General features: G+C 45.1%; 1 protein-coding gene across 1 annotated transcript in view; it reads left to right on the forward strand.

Moving 5' to 3' along the window:
* Window positions 1–23,442, forward strand: part of OTOG (otogelin) — a 94,567-nt gene that overhangs the window by 56,183 nt on the left and 14,942 nt on the right. The window contains 6 exon segments of the mRNA XM_048213871.1: window positions 241–2,036; window positions 2,861–3,029; window positions 4,096–4,241; window positions 4,695–4,784; window positions 20,580–20,763; window positions 23,095–23,315. Coding sequence (XP_048069828.1) covers window positions 241–2,036; window positions 2,861–3,029; window positions 4,096–4,241; window positions 4,695–4,784; window positions 20,580–20,763; window positions 23,095–23,315 — 2,606 coding nt within the window.

Here is a 23,442-nt window from a genome sequence, read left to right on the forward strand (position 1 = left end):
AGACCTGAGTCCATTGGCTCTGAGCTTAGGCTTTGAGGAATGGGGCCGAGTCCAGACCTGTGGAGTCATCCAGTACCACACGACAGAGGCCCCTGGCTTGGTTAGGCAGCCTGACTGGCCATTGGAAGCTCACCTAGGATGCTTGCTCAGGATCCCTACCTCACAGCCCTGCCCAGCGAGGACCCCCTGGGGCAGGCAGCAGGCACCCCATTGTCTGAGCTTCTCCTCTCTCCACCCCAGGTGTGGAGCCCGTGGTTTTGGTTCCCACAGAGTCTCCTGGCAACGAGACCCTGCCTTCCAGTCAAGAGCTGCCCACTCTCAGTGGCAAGGAGCTACAGTTCCCACAGGAAGCTCCCGGGGCCCCCTCCCACAGGCCAACGCACACTCCAGCTGCCCCGCTCACCACAGCCCTGAACCCACCCATGGCAGCTACCGAGGGGCCCATGCTGACTCCAGGCCCCACACAGGCCACTCTGCAGCAGCTGTCGGGGGTCACTACATCTAATCTCCCTGCCCGCCCCACAGAGGCCCCAGCCAGCATGGGAGTGACTGCCAGCCACCTGGCCACCCCCCTCACCCCAGAATCCTCTTCCCTCTCCCTTTCACAGCAGACACCCACACCTAGCATGGGGTCAGGGGCTGTGAAGACGACGAGGGTGACTGTGACCTTCGTGGGGAGCCCCAACATCACAGTCTCCTCCCGGTTACCCCCTGCACCTCGCTTCCCACTCATGACCAAAGCTGTGACAGTCCCAGGCCCCGGCGCCTTGCCTATTAAGACCACCCCCCTCCAGCCCTTCCCAAGCCTGGAGCTGCCTGCAAGCTCCTCCTCCAGGCCTGTAGCTTCGCCTGCGGTGACCTCTAGGCCTCCCACTTCCTTGGGATCCCACAAGGCTTTGCTGACACCTGCAATCACAAAGGTCATGAACAGGACAGGGATGCCCCAGCCCATACTGGCCCAGAGCGTTTCCAGTCCCAGCGGCCCGCTCGCGGAGGCTAGAACAACATCACAGCAGGTTCCTGTCAGTGCTCCGGCTACCAAGAGAGCGGAGACGGGGCCTCCCACAGAGAAGCAGCCTGGGCCCGGCCAGCTCACGGGCACACCAGCACCCTCACTTCCCAGACCCGCCCCCACGGCCCCGATGCACCCCACCCGGCAAACCGCCATAGCCGCCAGGCCTCCGGCTCTGCCCCCGGGGACCCCAGCTGCCACCAGCCAGTCCACACTTGCTCACGGGCTGGGGGTCACACCCTTCATGCCTGTGGACTCAACTCGGCCACCCCAGCTCCTCTCCGGCCTGCCTCTCGATACCAGCCTGCCCTTAGCCAAGGTGGGCACATCTGCCCCAGTGACCACGCCCGGGTCCAAGGGTTCTGTCGTCACCCTTCCACTCCAGCAACAGGCCACATCCCCCACTACGGCTACAACTCTGCCTACTCACACCCTCAGCTCAGCACCGCCTCTCACCGCTGCTGTCGTGGCCCAGGTAGACCTACCCAGTCACACAGCCCCTCAGGCAGCAGGCACGGCGCCAGGCCGGCTTCTGGGCGCCACATTGCCGGCCTCCGGAGCTGCGGCCATGGCTGAGGGGGCAGCCTCCACGCTCTCTGCTGCCCCACGAGAGAGCACCGCAGAGAAGATGGCCATCCTGTCCAAGCAAGTGTCTCTGCCCACCTGGATATATGGCCCTGCCCAAAGGGTGCCCACAGAACTCACGCCTGCTGTGGCCCACACTCTTGCTACCTTGGCGCCGGAGGCCGATGGCCTCTGGGCCGTCCCAGCGCCACTGGTGCCCACATCCTATCCCCTGAGTCTCGTCTCGGCCAGGACCGCCTCCCGAGAGAGCTCACTTGTTCTGCTCCCTCAGCTGGCCGAGGCCCATGGAACCTCGGCGGGACCTCAGCTCCCAGCAGAGCCGGGGACAGAGGCCACCACCATGCAGTCTGGGCGCTCAGCCCTGGCCCAGAGCATCGCGGCGACTTCAGCCGAGACCTTGACGACCATCACTGAGGACGGTGCCCCTGCCACCTGTGTCGTGAGTGACTTGTCAGGCCACCCCTCTGTGGTCCCTCCACGCCCCTCTCTCCTGGGCGTCTTGGCTGGGACACCAACATGGCGTCACATCCCTCATGGCCTGCGGCAGCTTCTCCCTCACCAGCCACCAGGCTGCAAGATGGGGGTTCAGTCACCACCCTCACCCTTGCCCCATACTCTGGAGCCTGAGAAATTCTCCAGGCTCCTCTGGGCCCCTGATGTCATAGCAGAGTCTCACCATTCCCCTAGGGCTGATTGGATGACTCAGTGTGACACCAGAGTGTGACAACACGAGTGTGCTGGTGTGCGTATGTTCGTGTCTATAGAGCCACGTGGGAGTGTGTGTGCATAGCTTACATGTGTGAGACTCAGGGTGAGCAATCACGTATCTGTGTGTGTGCTGTGTAGTGTCACAAAACTGTATGTGCATTTGTAAGAAAGAGATACAGAGATTGTGCGTGCGTGTCTCTGTGTGTGTGCTCACATGCATGCGTGGTATGCTCAGGTTTCTCTGAGTCTGAGCTAGCATGTCTGCACATCTGTGTACCTGGAGCTCTCCACAAGGGCTGGGTAGATACGCGGAAGTCCCTGGGAGTCAGTCCCCTGACCCCCAATCTCATGCTCAGCCCATCCCCAGGCCCCCAGGGGCATGCTGGGTGGGTGGAGGGTGTGGACACCATCCCTAGTAGTCTTACTTCTGGGTCCCCCTGCCCTGCTACACTGACGTTGGAAAGGGGCTTATACCCTTAGGCTTGGGGTGGGGGGTCCCGAGTGGTTGCAGCACTAGGCTGGGCACTCACGCCGTGTCTCCACCCTGTGCCCCAGCCAATTGCCGAGCAGGACTGCGTCCGCCACATCTGCCTGGAGGGCCAGCTCATCCGAGTGAACCAGTCCCAGCACTGTCCCCAGAGTGCCACTCCACCTCGCTGCGGGGTCCTGGGCCTCGCAGTAAGGGTGGGCGGGGACCGCTGCTGCCCCCTGTGGGAATGCGCCTGTGAGTCCTGTGGTCCACCAGATCCTCCCCAAGCGTGACCTCGGCCCCTTACCTGTATCTTCCCTGGCTTTAGGGTAACTCTGACCTGAATGCATTCTCCTGTGGGACCTCTTGTCTCAACGCGACCCCTGACCTGGCAGATCCCCTAGTCTTTTTTTTTTTAATTAGTATATTATGTTAGTCACCATACAGTACATCCCTGGTTTACGATGTAAAGTTCGATGATTCATTAGTTGCGCATAACACCCAGTGCACCATGCAATACATGCCCTCCTTACTACCCATCACCAGTCTATCCCATTCCCCCACCCCCTCCCCTCTGAGGCCCTCAGTTTGTTTCTCATAGTCCGTAGTCTCTCATGCTTCATTCCCCCTTCTGATTACCCCCCCTTTCTTTATCCCATTCTTCCCCTACCGATCTTCCTAGTTCTTATGTTCCATAGATGAGAGAAATCATATGATAATTGTCTTTCTCTGCTTGACTTATTTCACTTAGCATTATCTCATCCAGTGCCGTCCATGTTGCAGCAAATGTTGAGAAATCGCTCTTTTTCATAGCTGAATAATATTCCATTGTATATATGGACCACAACTTCTTAATCCAGTCATCTGTTGAAGGGCATCTCGGCTCCTTCCACGATTTAGCTATTGTGGACAGAGCTGCTATGAACATTGGGGTGCATATGGCCCTTCTCTTCACTACGTCTGTATCTTTGGGGTAAATACCCAGTAGTGCAATGGCTGGATCATAGGGTAGCTCAATTTTTAACTTTCTAAGGGACCTCCACACTGTTTTCCAGAGTGGCTGTGCCAACTTGCATTCCCACCAAAAATGTAGGAGGGACCCCCTTTCTCCACATCCTCTCCAACAGTTGTTGTTTCTTGCCTTGTCTATTTTTGCCATTCTAACTCAGATCCCCTAGTCTTGCAACCTCATCTCTGTGATGCCTGCTCTCCAGCCCCCAGGGCCTCTGAGTCCCCCAGGAAAAGGCGAAGGTGCCTGCCCTTTGTTCCTGGGAGACCTTGGCCCCAGAAGCATCTGTTAATCTTCTCATGCCTCCCCCAGGCCGATGCTCAATCTTCCCTGATCTAAGCTTCGTGACCTTCGATGGGAGCCACGTAGCCCTGTTCAAGGAGGCCATCTACATCCTCACCCAGAGTCCCAAAGAAATGGTCACCGTCCACGTCCTTGACTGCAAAAGTGCCAATCTGGTGACTGGCCCCTGCTCCCTTTCCTGCTGGGGCCTCGGGACTTGACTAGGTTTGAAGAGGGGAGATTGAGCAGTGAATTGGGTATTAAGGGGTGCCAGAGGCGAGGACAGATGTAGAAACCTCTACAGTCGCTCCCTCTGACGGGGTCTCCGGGAATGGCCGTGTGGAGAAAGGGTTCGTGGAGTGCACCACCTTGTGGCCCTTCCTGGGTGGAAGCAGGCAGGTTTTTTGTTTGTTTTTGCTTTTTTTTTTTTTTTTTGGCCGGACTTACAGGGGGTCAGGTAGAACCAGAAATGTTCCATGGGATTCTGTGCTCCATCTGCACAGCCCCGACGAGTGCCCCCAGCATATTGAGAGGGGGTGGTAGGGAAAGTGTGCTCACAGTGGCTCCCCAGGAGGAGGAGACAACAAGGACTGGGCTCCAAGTTGATGAGGATTGGGCTCTCTCTGCAGGGGCACCTGAACTGGCCCCCGTTCTGTCTGGTGATGCTGAATGTGACTCACGGGACCCGTCAGGTCACCATTGACCGTTTCAACCGTAAGGTGAGTGCATCGAAGAGCCAGTCTTCCTAGGGCTGCAACGAGGCAAGGAGCAAGGCATCCAAGGGTGGAGGGGTCTTGAGGCTTACTCATGACTGGGGGCAAGGGTGGGGAGGGACCCTTCCAAAGAAAAAAAATGCAAAAGTTGATATGTTTGTAAGGGATTTTAATTGAACTATTTGTGGCCACTCTAATGTCAGAGGAGGACGTGTACCGGAAGCAATATTGTGAACAAGAGGAAGTTAGAATGGCAAGAGACACTGACCTTAAATGATGTGGTTAAAGTATCTGCTTCTGCAGTTTTTATAAAAATATGTGGCCATGTGAACACATTTCTAGAGCCCCTTCCAGGAAGGAGACTGTATATGAGAGGACCCCCGATTTTAAACTTCATTAGTTTCACATGAAGCTCACCTCTGCCAAGGAGGTTGGTGTCCAACTGCAGCAACCCTCCCCCCCCCCGGTGGTACCCAACCAAGGATCTGCTTTGCACCTCCCAGCAGGTGCGTGCAAGGGGCTGATTTGTCCCCTCCTCTGGTCTGAAAGTCCCGACTCTCCCCACCCGTTCCTGAGCCAAGACCTGCAGCTGCTGTTGGAATATGCCCTTGAACACCGAACAAAGGGCCAGCACACCCTGTGGAGCCCTCGGGAACGGGGCTTAGGGGAGTGGACTGTCCATCAGATAGAGGCTGACACAAAAAACTCCCTGGGTTTCCTCCCTTAAGTTTTTACATTTTTCCATTAAAAAATATGTAAGGTACAACTTACCTACGGTAAAATTCACCCTTGTTAGTGTACAATTCTCCAGGTTTTAACAAACACCCACGGTCCCGTATCCACCACCAGGATCATGATCTAAAACAGCTCCATCAGCCAATCGTCACCCTGAGCCACTTTGTTGTCAAGCCCTCTCCCACCTACTGACAGCCACTGTTTCTGTCCATATAGTTTTGCCTCTTCCGGAATGTCATATACACGGAATCAGGGTACATAGCGCGATTCGTCCGCGCTGGGTGTACCAGGAGCTCGTGGACTGTTACTGCTGAGTAGTATCCCGCTATACGGATGTTCACATGTCTGTTCGTTTATCCATTCACCGGTTGAAACACATTTGGGTTGTTTCCAGTTTGGGGTGATAACAAATAAAGCTGCAATAAGCATTTACATAAAGGCTTTTTTAAAAGTTGAAGTATAGTTAACATACAGTGTTATATTAATCGCAGGTGTACAACAGAGTGATTCAGCATTTCCGTACATTACTCAGAGCTCATCACTATAAATGTAGACGCCATTTATCACCATATGTTATTGCAATATTATTGACTGTATTCCTTATGCCGTACTTCTCATTTTCATGACTTACTTTATAACTGGAAGTTTGTACCCCTTAATTCCCTTTATCTATTTCACCATTCCCCCACCCCCCACCTTCCCCCTGGCAACTACCAGTTTGTTCTCTGTATTTAAGTCTGTTTTTTAGTTGGTTGCTTGGCTTCGTTTCTTCCTCCCTCTCTCTCTCCCTCCTTCCCTCCCTCCCTTCCTTCCTTCCCTCCTTCCTTTCTTCTTTCCTCTCTCCCTCCCTCTCTCTCTCCCTTTCTTTCTTTTCTTTCTTTCTTTTTCTTTCTTTCTTTCTTTCTTTCTTTCTTTCTTTCTTTCTTTCTTCTTTCTTTCTTTCTTTTGTTTTTTAGATTCCACATGTAAGTAAAATCATGCACCATTTGCCTTTCTCTGTCTGACTTATTTCACATAGCACAGTACCTTCTAGGGTCCATCCATGTTGCCACAAATGGCAAAATCTCATTCTTCTTTATGGTCGAGTAATATTCCAGTGTGTGGGGGGGGGTGTGTCTGTGTGTCTGTGTGTGTCTCTGTGTGTATGTCCTTTATCCATTCCTCTATGGATGGACACTTGGGTTGTTTCCATGTCTTGGCTATCATAAACAATGCTGCTATAAACATACGGGAGCCTATAGTCCTTTGAATTAGTGTTTTTGTATTCTTTGGGTGAATACCCAGTAGTGGAATTACTAGATCATACAGTATTTCTAGTTTTACTTTTTAAAGGAACCTCTATACCGTTTCCCACAGTAGCTGTACCAATTTACATTCCCAACAGTGCACAAGTGTTCCTTTTTCTCCACATCTTTACCAACACTTGTTATTTCTTGCCTTTTTGATTCTAGCCATTCTGACTGGTGTCAGGTAATAGCTTGTGGTTTTCTTTTTTTTTTTCTTTTTTTTTTTTTAAAGATTTTATTTATTTATTCAACAGAGATAGAGACAGCCAGCGAGAGAGGGAACACAAGCAGGGGGAGTGGGGAGGAAGAAGCAGGCTCACAGTGGAAGAGCCTGATGTGGGGCTCGATCCCATAACGCCGGGATCACGCCCTGAGCCGAAGGCAGATGCTTAACCGCTGTGCCACCCAGGCGCCCCTAGCTTGTGGTTTTCATTTGCATTTCCCTGATGATTAGTGATTTTGAGCACCGTTTCATGTGTTTGTTGGCCACCTGTACGTTGTATTTGGAAAAATATCTATTCAGATCCTCTGCCCATTTTTAAGTTGTTTTTGTTTGTTTGTTTGTTGGGTTTTTTTTTTTTTTTGCTTTGAGTTTTAAGTCACTCTAACAGATTACTCTGTAATAAGATCTCATAGTGATTTTAATTTGCACTTCCCTAATTCCTGATATGATTGAACATATTTTCATGGGTTTGTTTTCCATGGTATATCCTCTTTGGTGAAGTGTCTGTTCAAATCTTTTGCACACTTTAAATATTAAGTTATCTGTTTTATTGCATTTTGAGAAATTTATATATTTTGGATACAGGCCCTTTATCAGATGTAAGTATTATCTTCCAGTCTGTGGCATGTTTTTTTCATTCACCTACAAGTGTCTTTCAAAGGGCAGAAGGTTTTGATTTTGATGGAGTCCAATTTATCAGTTCGTTCTTTTATGGACCACGATTGGTGTTCTATCTAACAAACCTTTGCCTAATGCAAGGTCTCAAAGATTTTATCTTATGTTTTCTTCTAGACGTTTTATAGTTTTAGATATTACTTTTAAGTATATGTTGCATTTCAAGTTAATTTTTATAAATAGTGTGAGATATGGGAGATATTTTTTCTTTTTCTTTTTCTTTTCTTTCTTTCTTTCTTTTCTTTCTTTCTCTTTCTTTCTTTCTTTCTTTCTTTCTTTCTTTCTTTCTTTCTTTCTTTCTTTTTTTGTGCATATGGACACCCGTATGTTCCAGCACCATTTGTTAAAAAGACTATCCTGCCTCTATTGACTCGTCTTTGCTCCTTTGTTGAAAATCAGCTAACCATTAATGTTTGGGTTTATTTCTGGACTTTTAATATCATTCCATTAATCTATATATTTATCTTTTCACCAGTGCCACACTGTCTTGATAACTGTTGCTTTTGTATAAAATTTTTATTAAAATCAGTTATATGTCTTTTAACTTTCTTCCTTTTCAAAATTATGCTGGTAATTTTAATTCTTTTATCTTCCCATATACATTTAGAATCAGCTTATTGATTTCTATAAAACACCTTGCTGGGATTTTGGTTAGAATTACATTACATATGTAATTATTTAGGGGGAGAATTACAACCTGAACATGAGTGAGTTTCCCAATCCATGAACATGATACATCTTTTTGTTTAGATCCTCTTTGATTTTTTTCCATTGGTGTTTTGTAGTTTTCAGTGAATAATCTTGCCCATATTTTGTTAGCTTTATCTCTAAAAATATCATGTTTCTGATCCTATTGTAAATGATTCTGTTCTTTTTATTTCACTTTCCAATCGCACGTTGCTGATATATACAATACAATTGATTTTTGCGTTTTCTAAAAGGAATTGCCATTGGGTTTTCAGTTAGCCGAGTGTGTGTACACATGAGTTTTGCATATTTATCTCATATCTTACAACCTTGCTAAACTCACTTATTAGTTCTTGTAAATTCTTCCAGTTTTTCTACATAGGTGTTTATGTATTTTCTAAATAGAGACAATTTTATTTCTTCCTTTTCAATAGATGCTCTTTTCACTTATTTTTCTTGCCTATTGCACTGGTTAGGACCTCGAATGTGATGTTCAGGGAGTAAGCCCTTCCATCCTCGTCTTACCTCTGATCTTAAGGAGATGGCATTCAGTCTTTCATTATAAAGTATGAAGTTAGTTCTAGGCTTTTTATAGATAGCCTTTATCAGGGATGAAAGTTTTCTTCTATTTGTAATTTGCTGAGAGTTTTTATTACCATGAACAGATGTTAAATTTTGTCAAAGCTTTTTTTCTGCATCTATTGGAATAATATTGTTCTTTTTCTTTAGACATTTCCCTTTCAAAATCACAGTATTGGTGTTTACTTTAAAAAGGAAAGATTTTCACATTTGTTTTAAATAAATAGCTTACAAAGAGTAGTAGTTCTATTTAGAGATCATTTTTTAAAGATTTATTTATTTGAGAGAGAGAGACGTGGGGGAGGGCAGAGAAAGAGAGAGATTTAGAGAGAAAATCCTCAAGCAGATTCCCTGCTGAGCGTGGAGCCTGACTCAGGGCTTGACATGGGGCTCCATCCCAGGACCCTGAGATCATGACCAGAGCCGAAATCACGAGTCAGACGCTTAACTGACTGAGCTACCCAGGCGCCCCGTTAAGCTCATCATATACTCTTGCTATCCTTTTAATGTCTGTAGGATCTGTATCCATGTACCCTATCTCATTCCTGATATTAGTACTTTGTGTCTTTTTCCTTTTCCTGACCAGTCTGGCTAGAGGTTTGTCAAATATATTGTTTTTCTCAAAGAATGTTTTTATTGGTTTTCTCTGTTGTTTTTCTCTTTTCTATTTCATTGATTTTTCTCTTATCTTTATTATTTTATTCCTTCTGATTCCTTTGGGTTTAATTTACTCTTCTTTTTCTAGTTTATTAAGGCGATAGCTTAGGTCACTGATTTGAGACCTTTCTGCTTTTTCTACTATAAGTGTCTCATGCTATAAATTTCCCTTTAGATATTGATTTAGCAACGATCTTAAAAATTTTAATATATTGTGTTTTCATTTTCATTCAGTTTAAGATACTTTAAAATTTCCCTTTTCGTTTTTATTTGACCCATGGGTTATTTACAAGTGTTTTTCTTTAGTCTCCAAATATTTGGTGATTTTCCAGCTATCATTCTGTTGTTGATTTCTAATTGAATTTCATTGTGTTCAAAGAACATGTTTTATCTAACTTTGATCCTTTTAAATTTAATGAGACTTGTGTAATGTATCAGAATATACTCTAGCTTATAAATGTGTATTCTCTTGTTGAGTGGAGTGTTCTGTGAATGTCAGTTAGGTCAAGTTCACTGAGAGTGTTGTTCAAGCCTTCTAAATCCTTATTCATTTTCTACTTGTTCTGTCAATTACTGAGAGAGAAGTTGTTGACATTTCTGATTATAATTGTTGACCATTTTTCCTTGGAGTTTTATCAATTTTTTATTTACATATTTTGAAATTCTGTTATTTGGTGCCCAAGAGGATGTTGTGCCCTCTTGTTGAATTAACTCCTTAATCAGTATGAAATGGCCTTTTTATCCTGGTAAAAGTCTTTGTTCTGAATTCTGCTTTGTCTCATTCATCTGTAATAATGACTCCAGTTTTCTTTTGATTAGTGTTGACATGTATATGTAATGTATGTATCTAAGAGAAATCTTTTTCCATTCTTTTTCCTTTAACCTATTTGTGTCTTTTTATTTAAAGTAAGATTTTGTAAGGAGGGAATAGTTGGGTCTTCCTTTTCTCTTATCCAGTCTGCTAATCTCTGCCTTTTAATTGGGAGATGTTTAGACCATTTACATTTAATTGGTCATCAATATGATTAGATTTGTATATAGCATAATGTTGGAATTTGTTTTCTATTCGTTCCTTCTGCTCTTCATTCCCCTCCTTTTCCTCCTTTTCTGTCTTCTTCTGGGTTATTTTTAATGATTCCATTTCATTTCCTCTGTTGGATTATTATCTATACCTTTAACTTCTACATTTGTTATAACCTCCACGGTACATCATTATGATTTTTCCTTAAGCGGTCAATTATCTTTTAACGTGGTTTTTAAAATAAGAAAAGCTTATAGTATCCACATATTTATCATTCCTGGTGTCCTTTATTCCTTTGTGTAGATCTGGATTTCCATCTGATATCACTTTTCTTCTGTCTGAAGGACTTCCATTAATATTCTTATAGTACAGATCTGACAGTCTAAGGTGTTTTTTTTTATTTTAATGTTTTTTTATGATATTATGTTAGTCACCATACAGTACATCCCCGGTTTCCGATGTAAAGTTCGATGATTCATTAGTTGCGTGTTACACCCAGTGCACCATGCAATACATGCCGTCTTTACTACCCATCACCAGTCTATCCCATTCCCACACCCCCCTCCCTTCTGAGGCCCTCAGTTTGTTTCTCATAGTCCATAGTCTCTCATGCTTCATTCCCCCTTCTGATTACCCCCCCTTTCTTTATCCCATTCTTCCCCTACCGATCTGCCTAGTTCTTATGTTCCATAGATGAGAAAAATCATATAATTGTCTTTCTCTGCTTGACTTATTTCACTTAGCATTATCTCATCCAGTCCCGTCCATGTTGCAGCAAATGTTGAGAAATCGTTCTTTCTGATAGCTGAGTAATATTCCATTGTATATATGGACCACAACTTCTTAATCCAGTCATCTGTTGAAGGGCATCTCGTTTCCTTCCACGATTTGGCTATTGCGGACAGAGCTGCTATGAACATTGGGGTGCATATGGCCCTTCTCTTCACTACGTCTGTATCTTTGGGGTAAATACCCAGTAGTGCAATGGCTGGATCATAGGGTAGCTCAATTTTTAACTTTTTAAGGGACCTCCACACTGTTTTCCAAAGTGGCTGTGCCAACTTGCATTCCCACCAACAATGTAGGAGGGATCCCCTTTCTCCACATCCTCTCCAGCAATTGTTTCTTGCCTTGTCAATTTTTGCCATTCTAACTGGTGTAAGGTGGTATCTTAGTGTGGTTTTGATTTGAATTTCCCTGATGGCTAATGATTTTGAACATTTTTTCATGTGTCTGTTAGCCATTTGTATGTCATCATTGGAAAAGTGTCTGTTCGTATCTTCTGCCCATTTTATGATTTGTTTGTTTCTCGTGTATTGAGTTTGAGAAGTTCTTTGTAGATCTTGGATACCAGTCTTTTATCTGTAGCATCATTTGCAAATATATTCTCCCATTCCGTAGGCTGCCTCTTAGTTTTTTTGACTGTTTCCTTGGCTGTGCAGAAGCTTTTTAACTTGATGAAGTCCCACAAGTTCATTTTATCTTTTGTTTCTCTTGCCTTTGGAGATGCGTCATGAAAAAGGTTGCTTTGGCCGATGTCGTATAGGTTGCTACCTATGTTCTCCTCTAGGATTTTGATGGATTCCTGTCTCACATCGAGGTCTTTCATCCATTTGGAGTTTATCTTTGTGCATGGTGTAAGAGAGTGGTCAAGTTTCATTCTTTTGCATGTAGCTGTCCAATTTTCCCAGCACCGTTTATTGAAGAGACTGTCTTTTTTCCACTGGATGTTTTTTCCTGCTTTATCAAAGATTAGTTGCCCAAAGAGCCGAGGGTCCATTTCTGGGTTCTCTATTCTGTTCCATTGGTCTATGTGTCTGTTTTTGTGCCAGTACTATGCTGTCTTTGTGATCACAGCTTTGTAGTACAGCTCAAAATCCGGCATTGTGGTGCCCCCAGCTTTGTTTTTCCTTTTCAATAGTCCCTTGGAGATTCGGGGCTTTTTCTGTTTCCATACAAATTTAAGGACTATTTGTTCCAGTTCTTTGAAAAATGTCCTCGGTATTTTGATCGGGATAGCATTGAAAGTGTAGATTGCTCTGGGTAGCATGGACATTTTAACTATGTTAATTCTTCCGATCCATGAGCATGGAATATTTTTCCATCCTTTTATGTCTTCATCAATGTATTTCAAGAGTGATTTATAATTTCTAGAATATAGATCCTTTACGTCTCTGGTTAAGTTAATTCCAAGGTAACGTATGATTTTTGGTGCTATTGTAAATGGGATGGATTCCCTAATTTCTCTTTCTTCAGTCTCATTATTTGTATATAGAAATGCAACTGATTTCGGAGCATTGATTTTGTATCCCACCACATTACTGAATTGCTCTATAACTTCTAATAGTTTGGGAGTGGATTCTTTTGGGTTTTCCATATAGAGTATCATGTCATCTGTGAAGAGAGACATTTTGACTTCTTCTTTGCCAATTTGGATACCATTTATACCTTCTTGTTGTCTGATTGCTGTTGCAAGGACTTCTAGTACTATGTTGAATAATAGTGGTGAGAGTGGGCATCCTTGTCGTGTTCCTGGTCTTAAGGGAAAGGCTTCCATCTTTTCCCCATTGAGAATAATATTTGCTGTAGGCTTTTCATAGATGGCTTTTATGAGATTGAGAAATGTACCCTCTATTCCTACACTCTGAAGGGTTTTAATCAGGAAAGGATGCTGTATTTTGTCAAATGCTTTTTCTGCATCAATTGAGAGGATCATATGGTTCCTGAGTCTTTTCTTGTTGATATGATGTATCACGCTGATTGATTTGCGAATGTTGAACCACGCTTGCATCCCAGGGATGAATCACACTTGGTCATGATGGATAATCCTTTTAATGTACTGTTGGATTCTATTAGCCAGGATCTTGTTGAGGATTTTGGCGTCCATATTCATTAGGAAAATCGGTCTGTAATTCTCCTTTTTGATGGGGTCTTTGCCTGGTTTGGGGATCAAAGTAATATTGGCCTCATAGAATGAGTTTGGTAGCTTTCCTTCTGTTTCTATTTTTTGAAATAGCTTTAGGAGAATAGGTTGTTTCTTCTTTGAATGTTTGGTAGAATTCCCCAGGAAAACCGTCCGGGCCTGGAGTTTTGTTTTTTGGAAGGTTGTTTATCACTGACTCAATCTCTTCGTAATTAATTGGCCTGTTTAAAAAATCAATTTCTTCCTGTTTCAGTCTTGGTAGTTTATAGGTTTCCAGGAAGGCCTCCATCTCTTCCAGATTGCTTAATTTATTGGCATAAAGCTGTTGATAAAAGTTTCTAATAATCCTTCCAATTTCATTGGTGTCGGTTGTGACCTCTCCTTTTTCAGTCATAATTTTATTAATTTGGGTCCTTTCTCTATTCTTTTGGATAAGTCTTGCCAGTGGTCTGTCAATTTTATTGATTCTCTCGAAGAACCAGCTTCTAGTTCTGTTGATCTGCTCTACTGTACTCCTGGTTTCTAATTCATTGATTTCTGCTCTAATCTTGGTCAGCTGCTTCCTCGTGCGTGGATTAGGCCTGTCCCTCTGTTGCTGTTCCAGCTCCTTGAGGTGAGAATATAAAAACTGCATTTTAGATTTTTCTATTCTTTTGAGTGAGGCTTGGATGGCTATGTATTTCCCCCTTAGGACTGCCTTTGCAGTATCCCATAGGTTTTGGACCATTGTGTTTTCATTCTCGTTGATCTCCATAAATTGTTTAAATTGATTTTTGATTTCCTGATTTATCGAGTCATTCCTGAGCAGGATGGTTCTTAGTCTCCAAGTGTTTGAGTTTCTTCCAAATTTTTCCTTGTGGTTGAGTTCCAATTTCAGAGCGTTGTGGTCTGAGAATATGCAGGGGAAAATTTCAGTCTTTTGGTATCGGTTGAGACCTGTTTTGTGTCCCAGAACATGGTCTATTCTTGAGAATGTTCCATGGGCATTAGAATAGAATGAGTATTCTTTGGTTCTGGGGTGTAGTGTTCTATATATATCTATGAGGTCCAACTCATCGAGTATGGCATTCAAAGCTCTTGTTTCTATGTTGGTTTTCTTCTCCAGTGCTCTGTCTATAGCTGATAGTGGAGTGTTGAGTTCCCCTACTATTAACGTATTTTTATCTATATGTCTCTTTATTCTGGTTAAGAGTTGGCTTGTGTATCTTGCTGCTCCCCTGGTGGGGGCATATATATTTATAATTGTCATATCCACTTGTTGGATGCATCCTTTAAGAATAATATAGTGCCCTTCTGTGTCTCTAACTATAGTCTTTAGTTTAAAATCCCATCTGTCTGATATGAGAATTGATACCCCAGCTTTCTTTTGAGGTCCATTGGTGTGAAAGATGGTATTCCATCCCTTTACTTTCAGTCTGGATGTATCTTTAGGTTCAAAATGAGTCTCTTGTAGACAGCAAATGGATGGGTCATGTCTTTTTATCCAATCTGCAACCCTGTGGCATTATGGGAGCATTTAGGCCATTTACACTGAGACTGATTATTGAGAGATATGATTTTAATGATGCCATGTTGCCAGTAATGTCTTTGTTTCTATAGATTGTGACTTTCTGTTCTGTATCATTCTTGGGGCCGTTTTACTTTTATAGAACCCCCCTTAATATCTCCTGTAGGGCTGGTTTCGTGGTTACGAAATTGGTCAATGACTGGCGATTCTGGAAGGTCTTTATTTCTCCATCAATTCTGAATGACAGCCTTGCTGGATAAAGGATCCTTGGCTGCATGTTTTTCTCTGAAAGAGCTTTAAAAATGCCCCCTGCCAACCCTTTCTCTCATTCCAGGTCTGTGTAGACAGGTCTGACGTAATTCTGATACCTTTGCCTTGGTACATGAGAAATTTCTTTGCCCTGGCCACTTTCAATACTGTATCCTTGGATCTAATATTTGTGAAATGCATTATGACGTGACGTGGTGTAGGTTTGTCGTGGTTGAGCTTGGGAGGGGTCCTCTCTGCCTCTTGGACATGAATGCTTGTTTCCCTTGCTAGATTAGGGAAGTTTTCAGCTACAATTTGTTCAAATATCTCTTCTAGACCTCTGTTTTTCTCCACCCACTCGGGGATGCCGATGATTCTGACATTGGGACGTTTCATTGAGTCAGTAATCTCCCGTAACCTACATTCCTGAGTGTGGATTTTTTTGAGTCCAGATTCTATTTTAGTTTTTTCTTCTACTAACCCATCCTCCAATTCACTGATACGTTCTTCTGCCTCATTCACCCTGGCCGTCAGAGCCTCTGGTTTTGACTGCATTTGGCTCATAGAATTTTTAATTTCTGCCAATTCGCTCTCATTTCCGCCCTTAGAGATTCTATATTCTCATTAACATTTTTGTTAATACTTTTTTCAAGTCTACACATCATCTTGACCATTGTTACTATGAATTCCATTTCTGATAATTTAGTTATATCCATATCCATTAGTTCTGTGGCAGAGGCCACAGACTCATCGTCTTTTCTTTGCTTGGGGGGGATGTCTCCTTCTCGTCATTCTGATGAGGAGAGGTTGCGGGGTTGTCCAGAGCCCAAATTATTGACCGGGACCCAGGCCGTGCGCCCTTGTTTTATAGGGATCTTAGGGATGTGGACTTCTTGATTTTTCAGCCTGCCTTCTGGGGGAGGGGCCTGCCACGCCGATACTCAGGCAACCCTGTTTGGGTAGAGTCTCCGTGTCCCCTGCGAGGGGGGATGGGGATGGGCACACTGTGAGCCGGTATTTCCAGGCTTTTGTTCTCCGGTGGCTTTCCCTGGCGGTTTGCTGTGCCTCTTCTGAGAGTCAGAGCAGCAGTGGCCGAATCTCAGCCTCTGTCTCAGAACAGAGGGATCACGGACAGTTCTCCACTGATGTTCTGGCCACTTTAACTCCGTTACTGTTGGTGCTACTCAACCCTGCAGCATCCGGGATGTGCGCCCCACACCCGGTGTCCCAGCCCTCACTTCCCGGGCCGGTGCGTCTCTGTCCTTTGTGTTTTTAACACTGCCAGCCGCCAGCCGCCAGTCGCCTCCATGCACTCCCAGAGCTCCCGGTCTCAGTCTGGTTCCAGTGAACGCACCGGAGCTCCATGAGAAGCCTGGTGGCGTGCGCTCCCGGCTCACGGTCCCAGTCTGCTCTCTCGCGGGTGACGGTCCTCGAGTCCGCCCGCTCCCCCGTGCAGGTGGCTACCGCTTCCCGGCGCCCGAACGCGGCGGCTCCCTCCCCCTTCCGTTTACCTTCCGATATCTGTGCGCGGTTTCACGGCTCCCCGCTTAGTACCTCAATACTCAGCGCTGGAGATGTTCATTTGTAGAGATCCAGATGTATCTTCCTGTGTCTCAGGCTGATTCTGTGGGTGTTCAGGCTGGTCCAGTACCTATCCAGCTCGACTCGGGGGACCGGTTGAAAAAGGGGTGCCCTACTCCTCCGCCATCTTAACTCCCTCTAAGGTTTGTTTTTTTTTTTTAAAGATTTTATTTATTTTAAAGAAAGAGAACGATAGTGGGGGGAGAAGCAGAGAGGGAGGGAGAGGAAGAGGGAGAGAATTTCACACAGACTCTGTGCTGAGTGCCAAGCCTGATACAAGGGCTCAATCCCACGAACCTGAGATCATGACCTGAGCTGAAACCGAGTCGACTGCTTAATGGACTGAGCCACCCAGGTGCTCCCTAAAAAACTTTTCATCTCACCTTCATTTTTTAAAGATATTCTGAGTTTAGTATTGTATGTTGGCTTTAATTTTACTTTCAGTATATCAAAGATTTTGCTCCACTGTCTTTTCTTTTTAAATTGAGGTAAAATTGACATAACATAAAATTAATCATTAATCTCCCTAACTCCTGGCCACCAACAATATACATTCTGTCTATAGATTTGCTTATTCTGGATATTTCGTATAAATGGAGTCTGCAATATGTGATTCTTTGTGTCTGGCTTCTTTCACTTAGTATAATGTTTCTGATGTTCATTCATGTTGTAACATCTACCAGTACTTCCTTCATTTTTATGGCTGAATAATATTCCATTGTGTGTATATACCACAGTTGTTTATCCATTCATTCATCACTGGCCATTTGGGCTGTTTCCACCTGTTGCCTATTGTGAATTGTGCTGCTATAAATTTCTACTGTCTTTCACCTTGCTTATTTCCAGTAGGAAATCTTCTGTCATTCTGATCTTTCTGTCACTGTGATTCTTTCCCTACATAGTGTGTCTTTTTTTTTAAGTGCTTTTACAATTTTCCTTCTATCACTGCTTTTTTTTTTTTTTAAGATTTTATTCATTTATTTGACAGAGAGAGAAACAGCCAGAGAGAGAGGGAACACAAGCAGGGGGAGTGGGAGAGGGAGAAGCAGGCTCATAGCGGAGGAGCCTGATGTGGGGCTTGATCCCATAATGCCAGGATCACACCCTGAGCCAAAGGCAGACGCCCAACGACTGAGCCACCCAGGCGCCCCTCTATCACTGCTTTTAAGCAATTTGGTTAAGACATGCCTGGTAATTCATTTCTCTTTCAGAGACTCCAATTACACATATATTAGGCCAGTTAAAGTTGTCCCACAGATCACTTATGTTCTGTTCATCTTTTTTTCAGTCTTTTTTTCTTTCGTGTTCCATTTTAGATAATAGCTATTGCCCTATATTTAAGTTCATTAATATATTCATCTATGGTGTCTAATCATCTATTAATCCCATCCAGTATAGTTTTCATCTCTGACATTTATTGTATTTTCCATCTCTAGAAGTTTGATTTTGGTCTCTTTGTATCTTCCACATCTTGCTCAAAAAATTTTGTTTTCCTTTATTTTTTTGAAATTATGGAATAGAGTTTTAATGATTGTTTTTATGCCCCTGACTACTAATTCTATTATATTTATCATTTCTGGGTCAATCTAACTGATTTATCCCACTTTATTATGGGCTGTACTTTCCTGCTGCGTTATGTGACTGACGATTTTTTTTATTGGATTACAGACATTGTGGGTTTTGCCTTGTTGAATGCTGGATATTCTTTTCTTTTTTAAAAAATATCCTTCAGTTTTGTACTAGTTATACAACTTGGAAACAATTCAATCCATTGGAGGCTTGCTTTGTTGAGGGGAGCCCATGTAGTTTTATCCTAAGAGGATTTTAGTCTATATTTTTCATTCTAAGTAGTGATTCCTCGCTCTTGAAGCAGTAACCTCCTCATCCTCTACCCTCCACCCTAAGTATACTTGCTCTGTAACTGGTGGTGTCTCTAACTCTTCCCAGCCCAGTGGGACACCTGGGAATTTTTCTGTCAGCTCCTTTCAGGTGATGGCTTTCCTAGTCTCAAGTGGCTTTCCCACGTGCATACACTGGTTAGTATTCACACACAGGCTCAGGACAGGGTCAGAGAGGGAATGTCTGCAGAACTTCTGATCATGTGCACACGCTCTCTCTCTTTCCCTTTCTCTCTCTCCCCACTTTTTCTCTTTCTCTCCCCAGCTCTCTTCTCTTCAGCATTTTGTTCTGCAAACTAGCTATCTTGGCCTCCATGAACTCCCAACTCTTGTCTCATAAACTCAGGGAGCCCACCAGTCTGCACCTGGGTTCCTTCTCTCTTTCTGCATCATGGGCTGGAGACTACTTCTTTTTTTTTTTTTTTTTTAAGATTTTATTTATTTATTCGACAGAGATACAGACAGCCAGCGAGAGAGGGAACACAAGCAGGGGGAGTGGGAGAGGAAGAAGCAGGCTCATAGAGGAGGAGCCTGATGTGGGGCTCGATCCCATAACGCCGGGATCACGCCCCAAGCCGAAGGCAGACGCTTAACCGCTGTGCCACCCAGGCGCCCCTGGAGACTACTTCTAAGCAATAACTGGGCAATCAAAAGGCTCACTTCATTTGTTTCCCCTTTCTCAAGGATCATTCTCTGTGATGCCAACTGTTCAATGTCTGAAAACTATTGTTTCATATACTTCGTCAGGTTTTTTGGTTGTTTAAGGAAGGAGGATATATCCAGTCCTTATTATTCCATCTTGGTCAGAAGCTAAAGTCCAAGTCCTTAGTTTTGAAAATTTGTCCTTTGTCTTTACTTGAACTCAGGGATCTATGAACACAAGTGAGGATCCCTGAGCTTCAGATATGAGTGTTCATTCCCAGAACTAGGAGACCACTCCAGGTTCATGGAGCCCCGTCCCCTCTCTGCACGGCTAGGAAGGCTCAGGTTGAGAGCACCAGGGATTTCCCAAGGTCAAAGTTTTCCAACACAGAAGTTTCTGTCCTGGATAATTTGCAAAGTGGTTAATAAAACAGTGATTCTTGTAGGGGAGGGAGATACAAAGTCATTATAAATATTTTAAGGTTCTAATCTTTTCATCTCCCATTTCTACAAAGTAAAACTAATAATCCAGAGTACATACAAATTTCACCTTGTCAGTGTGTAGCGGAAGTTGTAGCTTTGAATGTAAAGTGTTTGAGAGAATTAGGGTGTGTTGCATATTTAACAAACATTGATTGAGAACCCAATTTATGTCGGATCCAAAGGCAGGTGCTGGGGATTCAAAGTTGGATCAGCCAGAGCGTCTGCCCTTAAGAAACTCAGAGTCCATGAAGGAACAAACAGATTCTATCTTAATGGCCAGCGTAGAGATGAGGAGGCCCCAGAGAAGGGGTGCCCAAGCTAGAGGCTGGAGAATTAGGGAAAATCTCCCGGAAGAAATGATCTGAGCAGAAACAGGAAAGAAGAGGGTGATTAGAAGGCCTCAAAGTGTGTGTTTGTTTGGGCTCAGGGATGCAGCCTGCCTCCCATTGTTGTATTTTTTTTTTATTATTTTGTGCTCATAAAAATGGCTTTAGAATTCTTGGGTGCCACTTGGACAGTATCTTGGCCACATGTACCTGAAACAGAGCCTGTCACATAGCTTGATACTGTTTGTTGGATAAATGCACGGATGGACGGATGGACGGATGGATGGACAGATAAGCTGTGCTCACATTGAACACTCTCCCCCGACAAGGTGACTGTGGACTCACAGCCTGTCTGGCCCCCTGTGAGCAGACACGGATTCAGAATCGAGGACACAGGCCACATGTATATGATCCGGACGCCGTCACACGTCCAGATCCAGTGGCTCCACAGCTCAGGACTCATGATCCTGGAGACCAGCAAAGCCAGTGAGGCCCATGGCCGTGGCCTATGCGGTGAGGTGGGACCCAGCTGGGGGAGGGGGGATGCTTCTTGGGTCCACCTCTGCCCCCGACACAGGTTCCCCTGAGGGGACCCAGGGAAAGCCGGGACAGAAGGCCAGGCCAGAGGAGGTACCAGCATGGCTGCCAGGGCAGAGGGACCTAGTGTCTAGCGTTCTGGGGCTGCCAGCAGGGAGATGGCGCAGGGCTCTGGCCTCGGCCACTTGTCACTTTAACTGGGATTGTCTGTCAGCTTCCCCGATAGCTTCCTAATGCCGGATAATCCTTCCTGTCTGCATTGGCCTGGGCACTTCACAAAGCACTTCCAGCCCCTGATCTCACTTATTGCACATCATCCACACAACACTCCAAAGAGATGACCATTGAACTAAATAAGACACGGGGCTCAGAGAGGTTAAGTGGCTTGCCTCAGCTCACACAGCAGAGCTGCTGCACACATAGAACCAGGGCTCTTCAGACCACAGCATGACTGCAGGAGCATGCCCTAAGGGACTGGATGTATTTTGATAAGGAAAAGGGGTGCAGGGGAAGCCTGAGTGTGGACTGCTGCTCCCCACAGGGCACTCCGTGACAGACGGCCATGATTATGATGATGGAAGACAGAGGAACACTTCTGTGTTCCATAAACGCATAAATCTGCCCCGTTTCGATCATTGACGCTCGCACCCCTGTACTCAAATTGCCCTCTACACGTGAACGGACACATGTAAGTCTGTTCCCTGCTCACTCTTTTATTTACTTACCATGTACCAGTCACAGGACAGATAGTAGGCAAAACAGACGAAATCACTGTTTTATGAGACTTCTGTTCTTACTGACTTACTGATACAAGCATCTCTCTTTACACACACACACACACACACACACACACACACACACACTCACCCGCAGCACCGCCACCACTCCACCATCTTTTTCTCACCATTTCTTGCTTCTGCTGTTTATGCCCGGCAAGGAGTGCTGTGCGCAGTAGTAATCCCCTCCCTAAGAGACCTTCCTGACACCCGCCGGTGACTCAATGCCAAGACCAAAAATGCAACCACTGGGACCATTGATAAAATCTGAAGGTTTTGTAGTAAATCATGCTTTAGGTTCATGAAACCAGTGGCTGGAGGTGTCAGAGCAGAAGTCAGCTAATTTATCTCTGTTTTATTCAAACTAACAATTAGCCTCCCAGGCGCCCTGCTGGGCAGCTGGGGTGGGGGGGACACACTACTGAGAGAGTGAGAAAACCGAGTCTTTGCACTCAGAGCAAGACAGCCCAGCAAACCACAATCTGTTCTACAGAACTGGGAAGGTCATGGACGGGTGCATCTGAAGGGCTCTTGAAAGAAGGACTTCTGAGAGAGCGTTTCAGGCAGAGGGAGCAGCATAAGAAGGTCAAGGGCAGGGAAGTGTGTGTTTGGAGCCTAGAGCGTGAGAGATGAAGCTGGAAGTTAAGGTCATGTTAGAAGCTGTGACAGAGAAACTTCAGCCCCACCCCCATTTCAGTGCCTTCCAACACGGCCGAAGTTTATTTCTGGCACACACAAATTCCCAGGTGGGGACTCCTTCCACCTTGTGGCTCTGCCGCTCTCAACACAAGCTTCCAACTCCACTGCAGGAAAAGGAGTCAAGGAATGTTGATGGACCGGGCGGGCCGTGGTGCCCTTCACCCTCACTTTCCTGCTGTCGGCTGGCACTCAGCATGGGCTCCCCCAGCCCCAGGAGAGCCTGCGACAAGCAGGCTAGTGAACTGCCTGGGGAAGAAGAGGAAACGGTGTTACACTCAGCTAGTAATCTCTGCTAAAGCAGATTTTTTTTTGGAGTAACTTTTAATTTTCATATAATGTCAGAAATAGTATAAAGAACTCCCATGTACTTTTTACTCAGATTTACCAAGTGTTCATATTTTTGCCCCATTTACTTTTCCTGCCTCTGTGTGTGTATAAAATACACACATATGTACACATACATGTATATGTATGTATGTATATATACATATATGATTTTTGTATATGCACTTTTCTATATTATAACATATATATATATATATATATATATATATATATATATATATGCATTTTTCTGAGGGATTTGAAAGTATGTTTGAGACACCATATCCCTCTATCTCTAAATACTCTGGTGTGTCTCTGAGGAACGATGACGTCTTCCTACATAGCAGGTTTCTTAGGTTCTCTGTGCCTCATTTTTCTCATCTATAGAAGGGGGATAATAGTGATATCAGCCTCAAATAATTGCCGTAAGGAATATGCAAAGCGACACCTGGGGACCTGGGAGTGGTGGTGATAATTTTAGCTATTGGGATAATCTGCCCCTTTCCAGGTATCTGTGATGGGGATGCAGCCAACGACCTCACCCTGGAGGACGGTTCTGTGGTGGGTGAGGCTGAGGACCCCGCTCCCTTTCTGGACAGCTGGCAGGTGCCCAGCTCCCTGACCTCAGTGGGCCAGACCCGCTTCCGGCTGGACAGCTGTGCCACAGCTGACTGCTCGCCCTGCCTTCGCATGGTGTCCAACCGCACCTTCAGCGCCTGCCACCGCTTCGTATGTACCCGCTGGGCCCAGCGTGGGGGACCTCCCAGGCTCGGGGTGGCGGCACCTGCCTGCAGAGGGCAGCTCCCAGAGGCGTTGAACTTGGGACCAGATCAGGAGTCTTCAGAAGCTGGTCGTT

Source organism: Ursus arctos, unplaced genomic scaffold (assembly GCF_023065955.2).
Source record: "Ursus arctos isolate Adak ecotype North America unplaced genomic scaffold, UrsArc2.0 scaffold_23, whole genome shotgun sequence".
NCBI lineage: Eukaryota > Metazoa > Chordata > Mammalia > Carnivora > Ursidae > Ursus > Ursus arctos.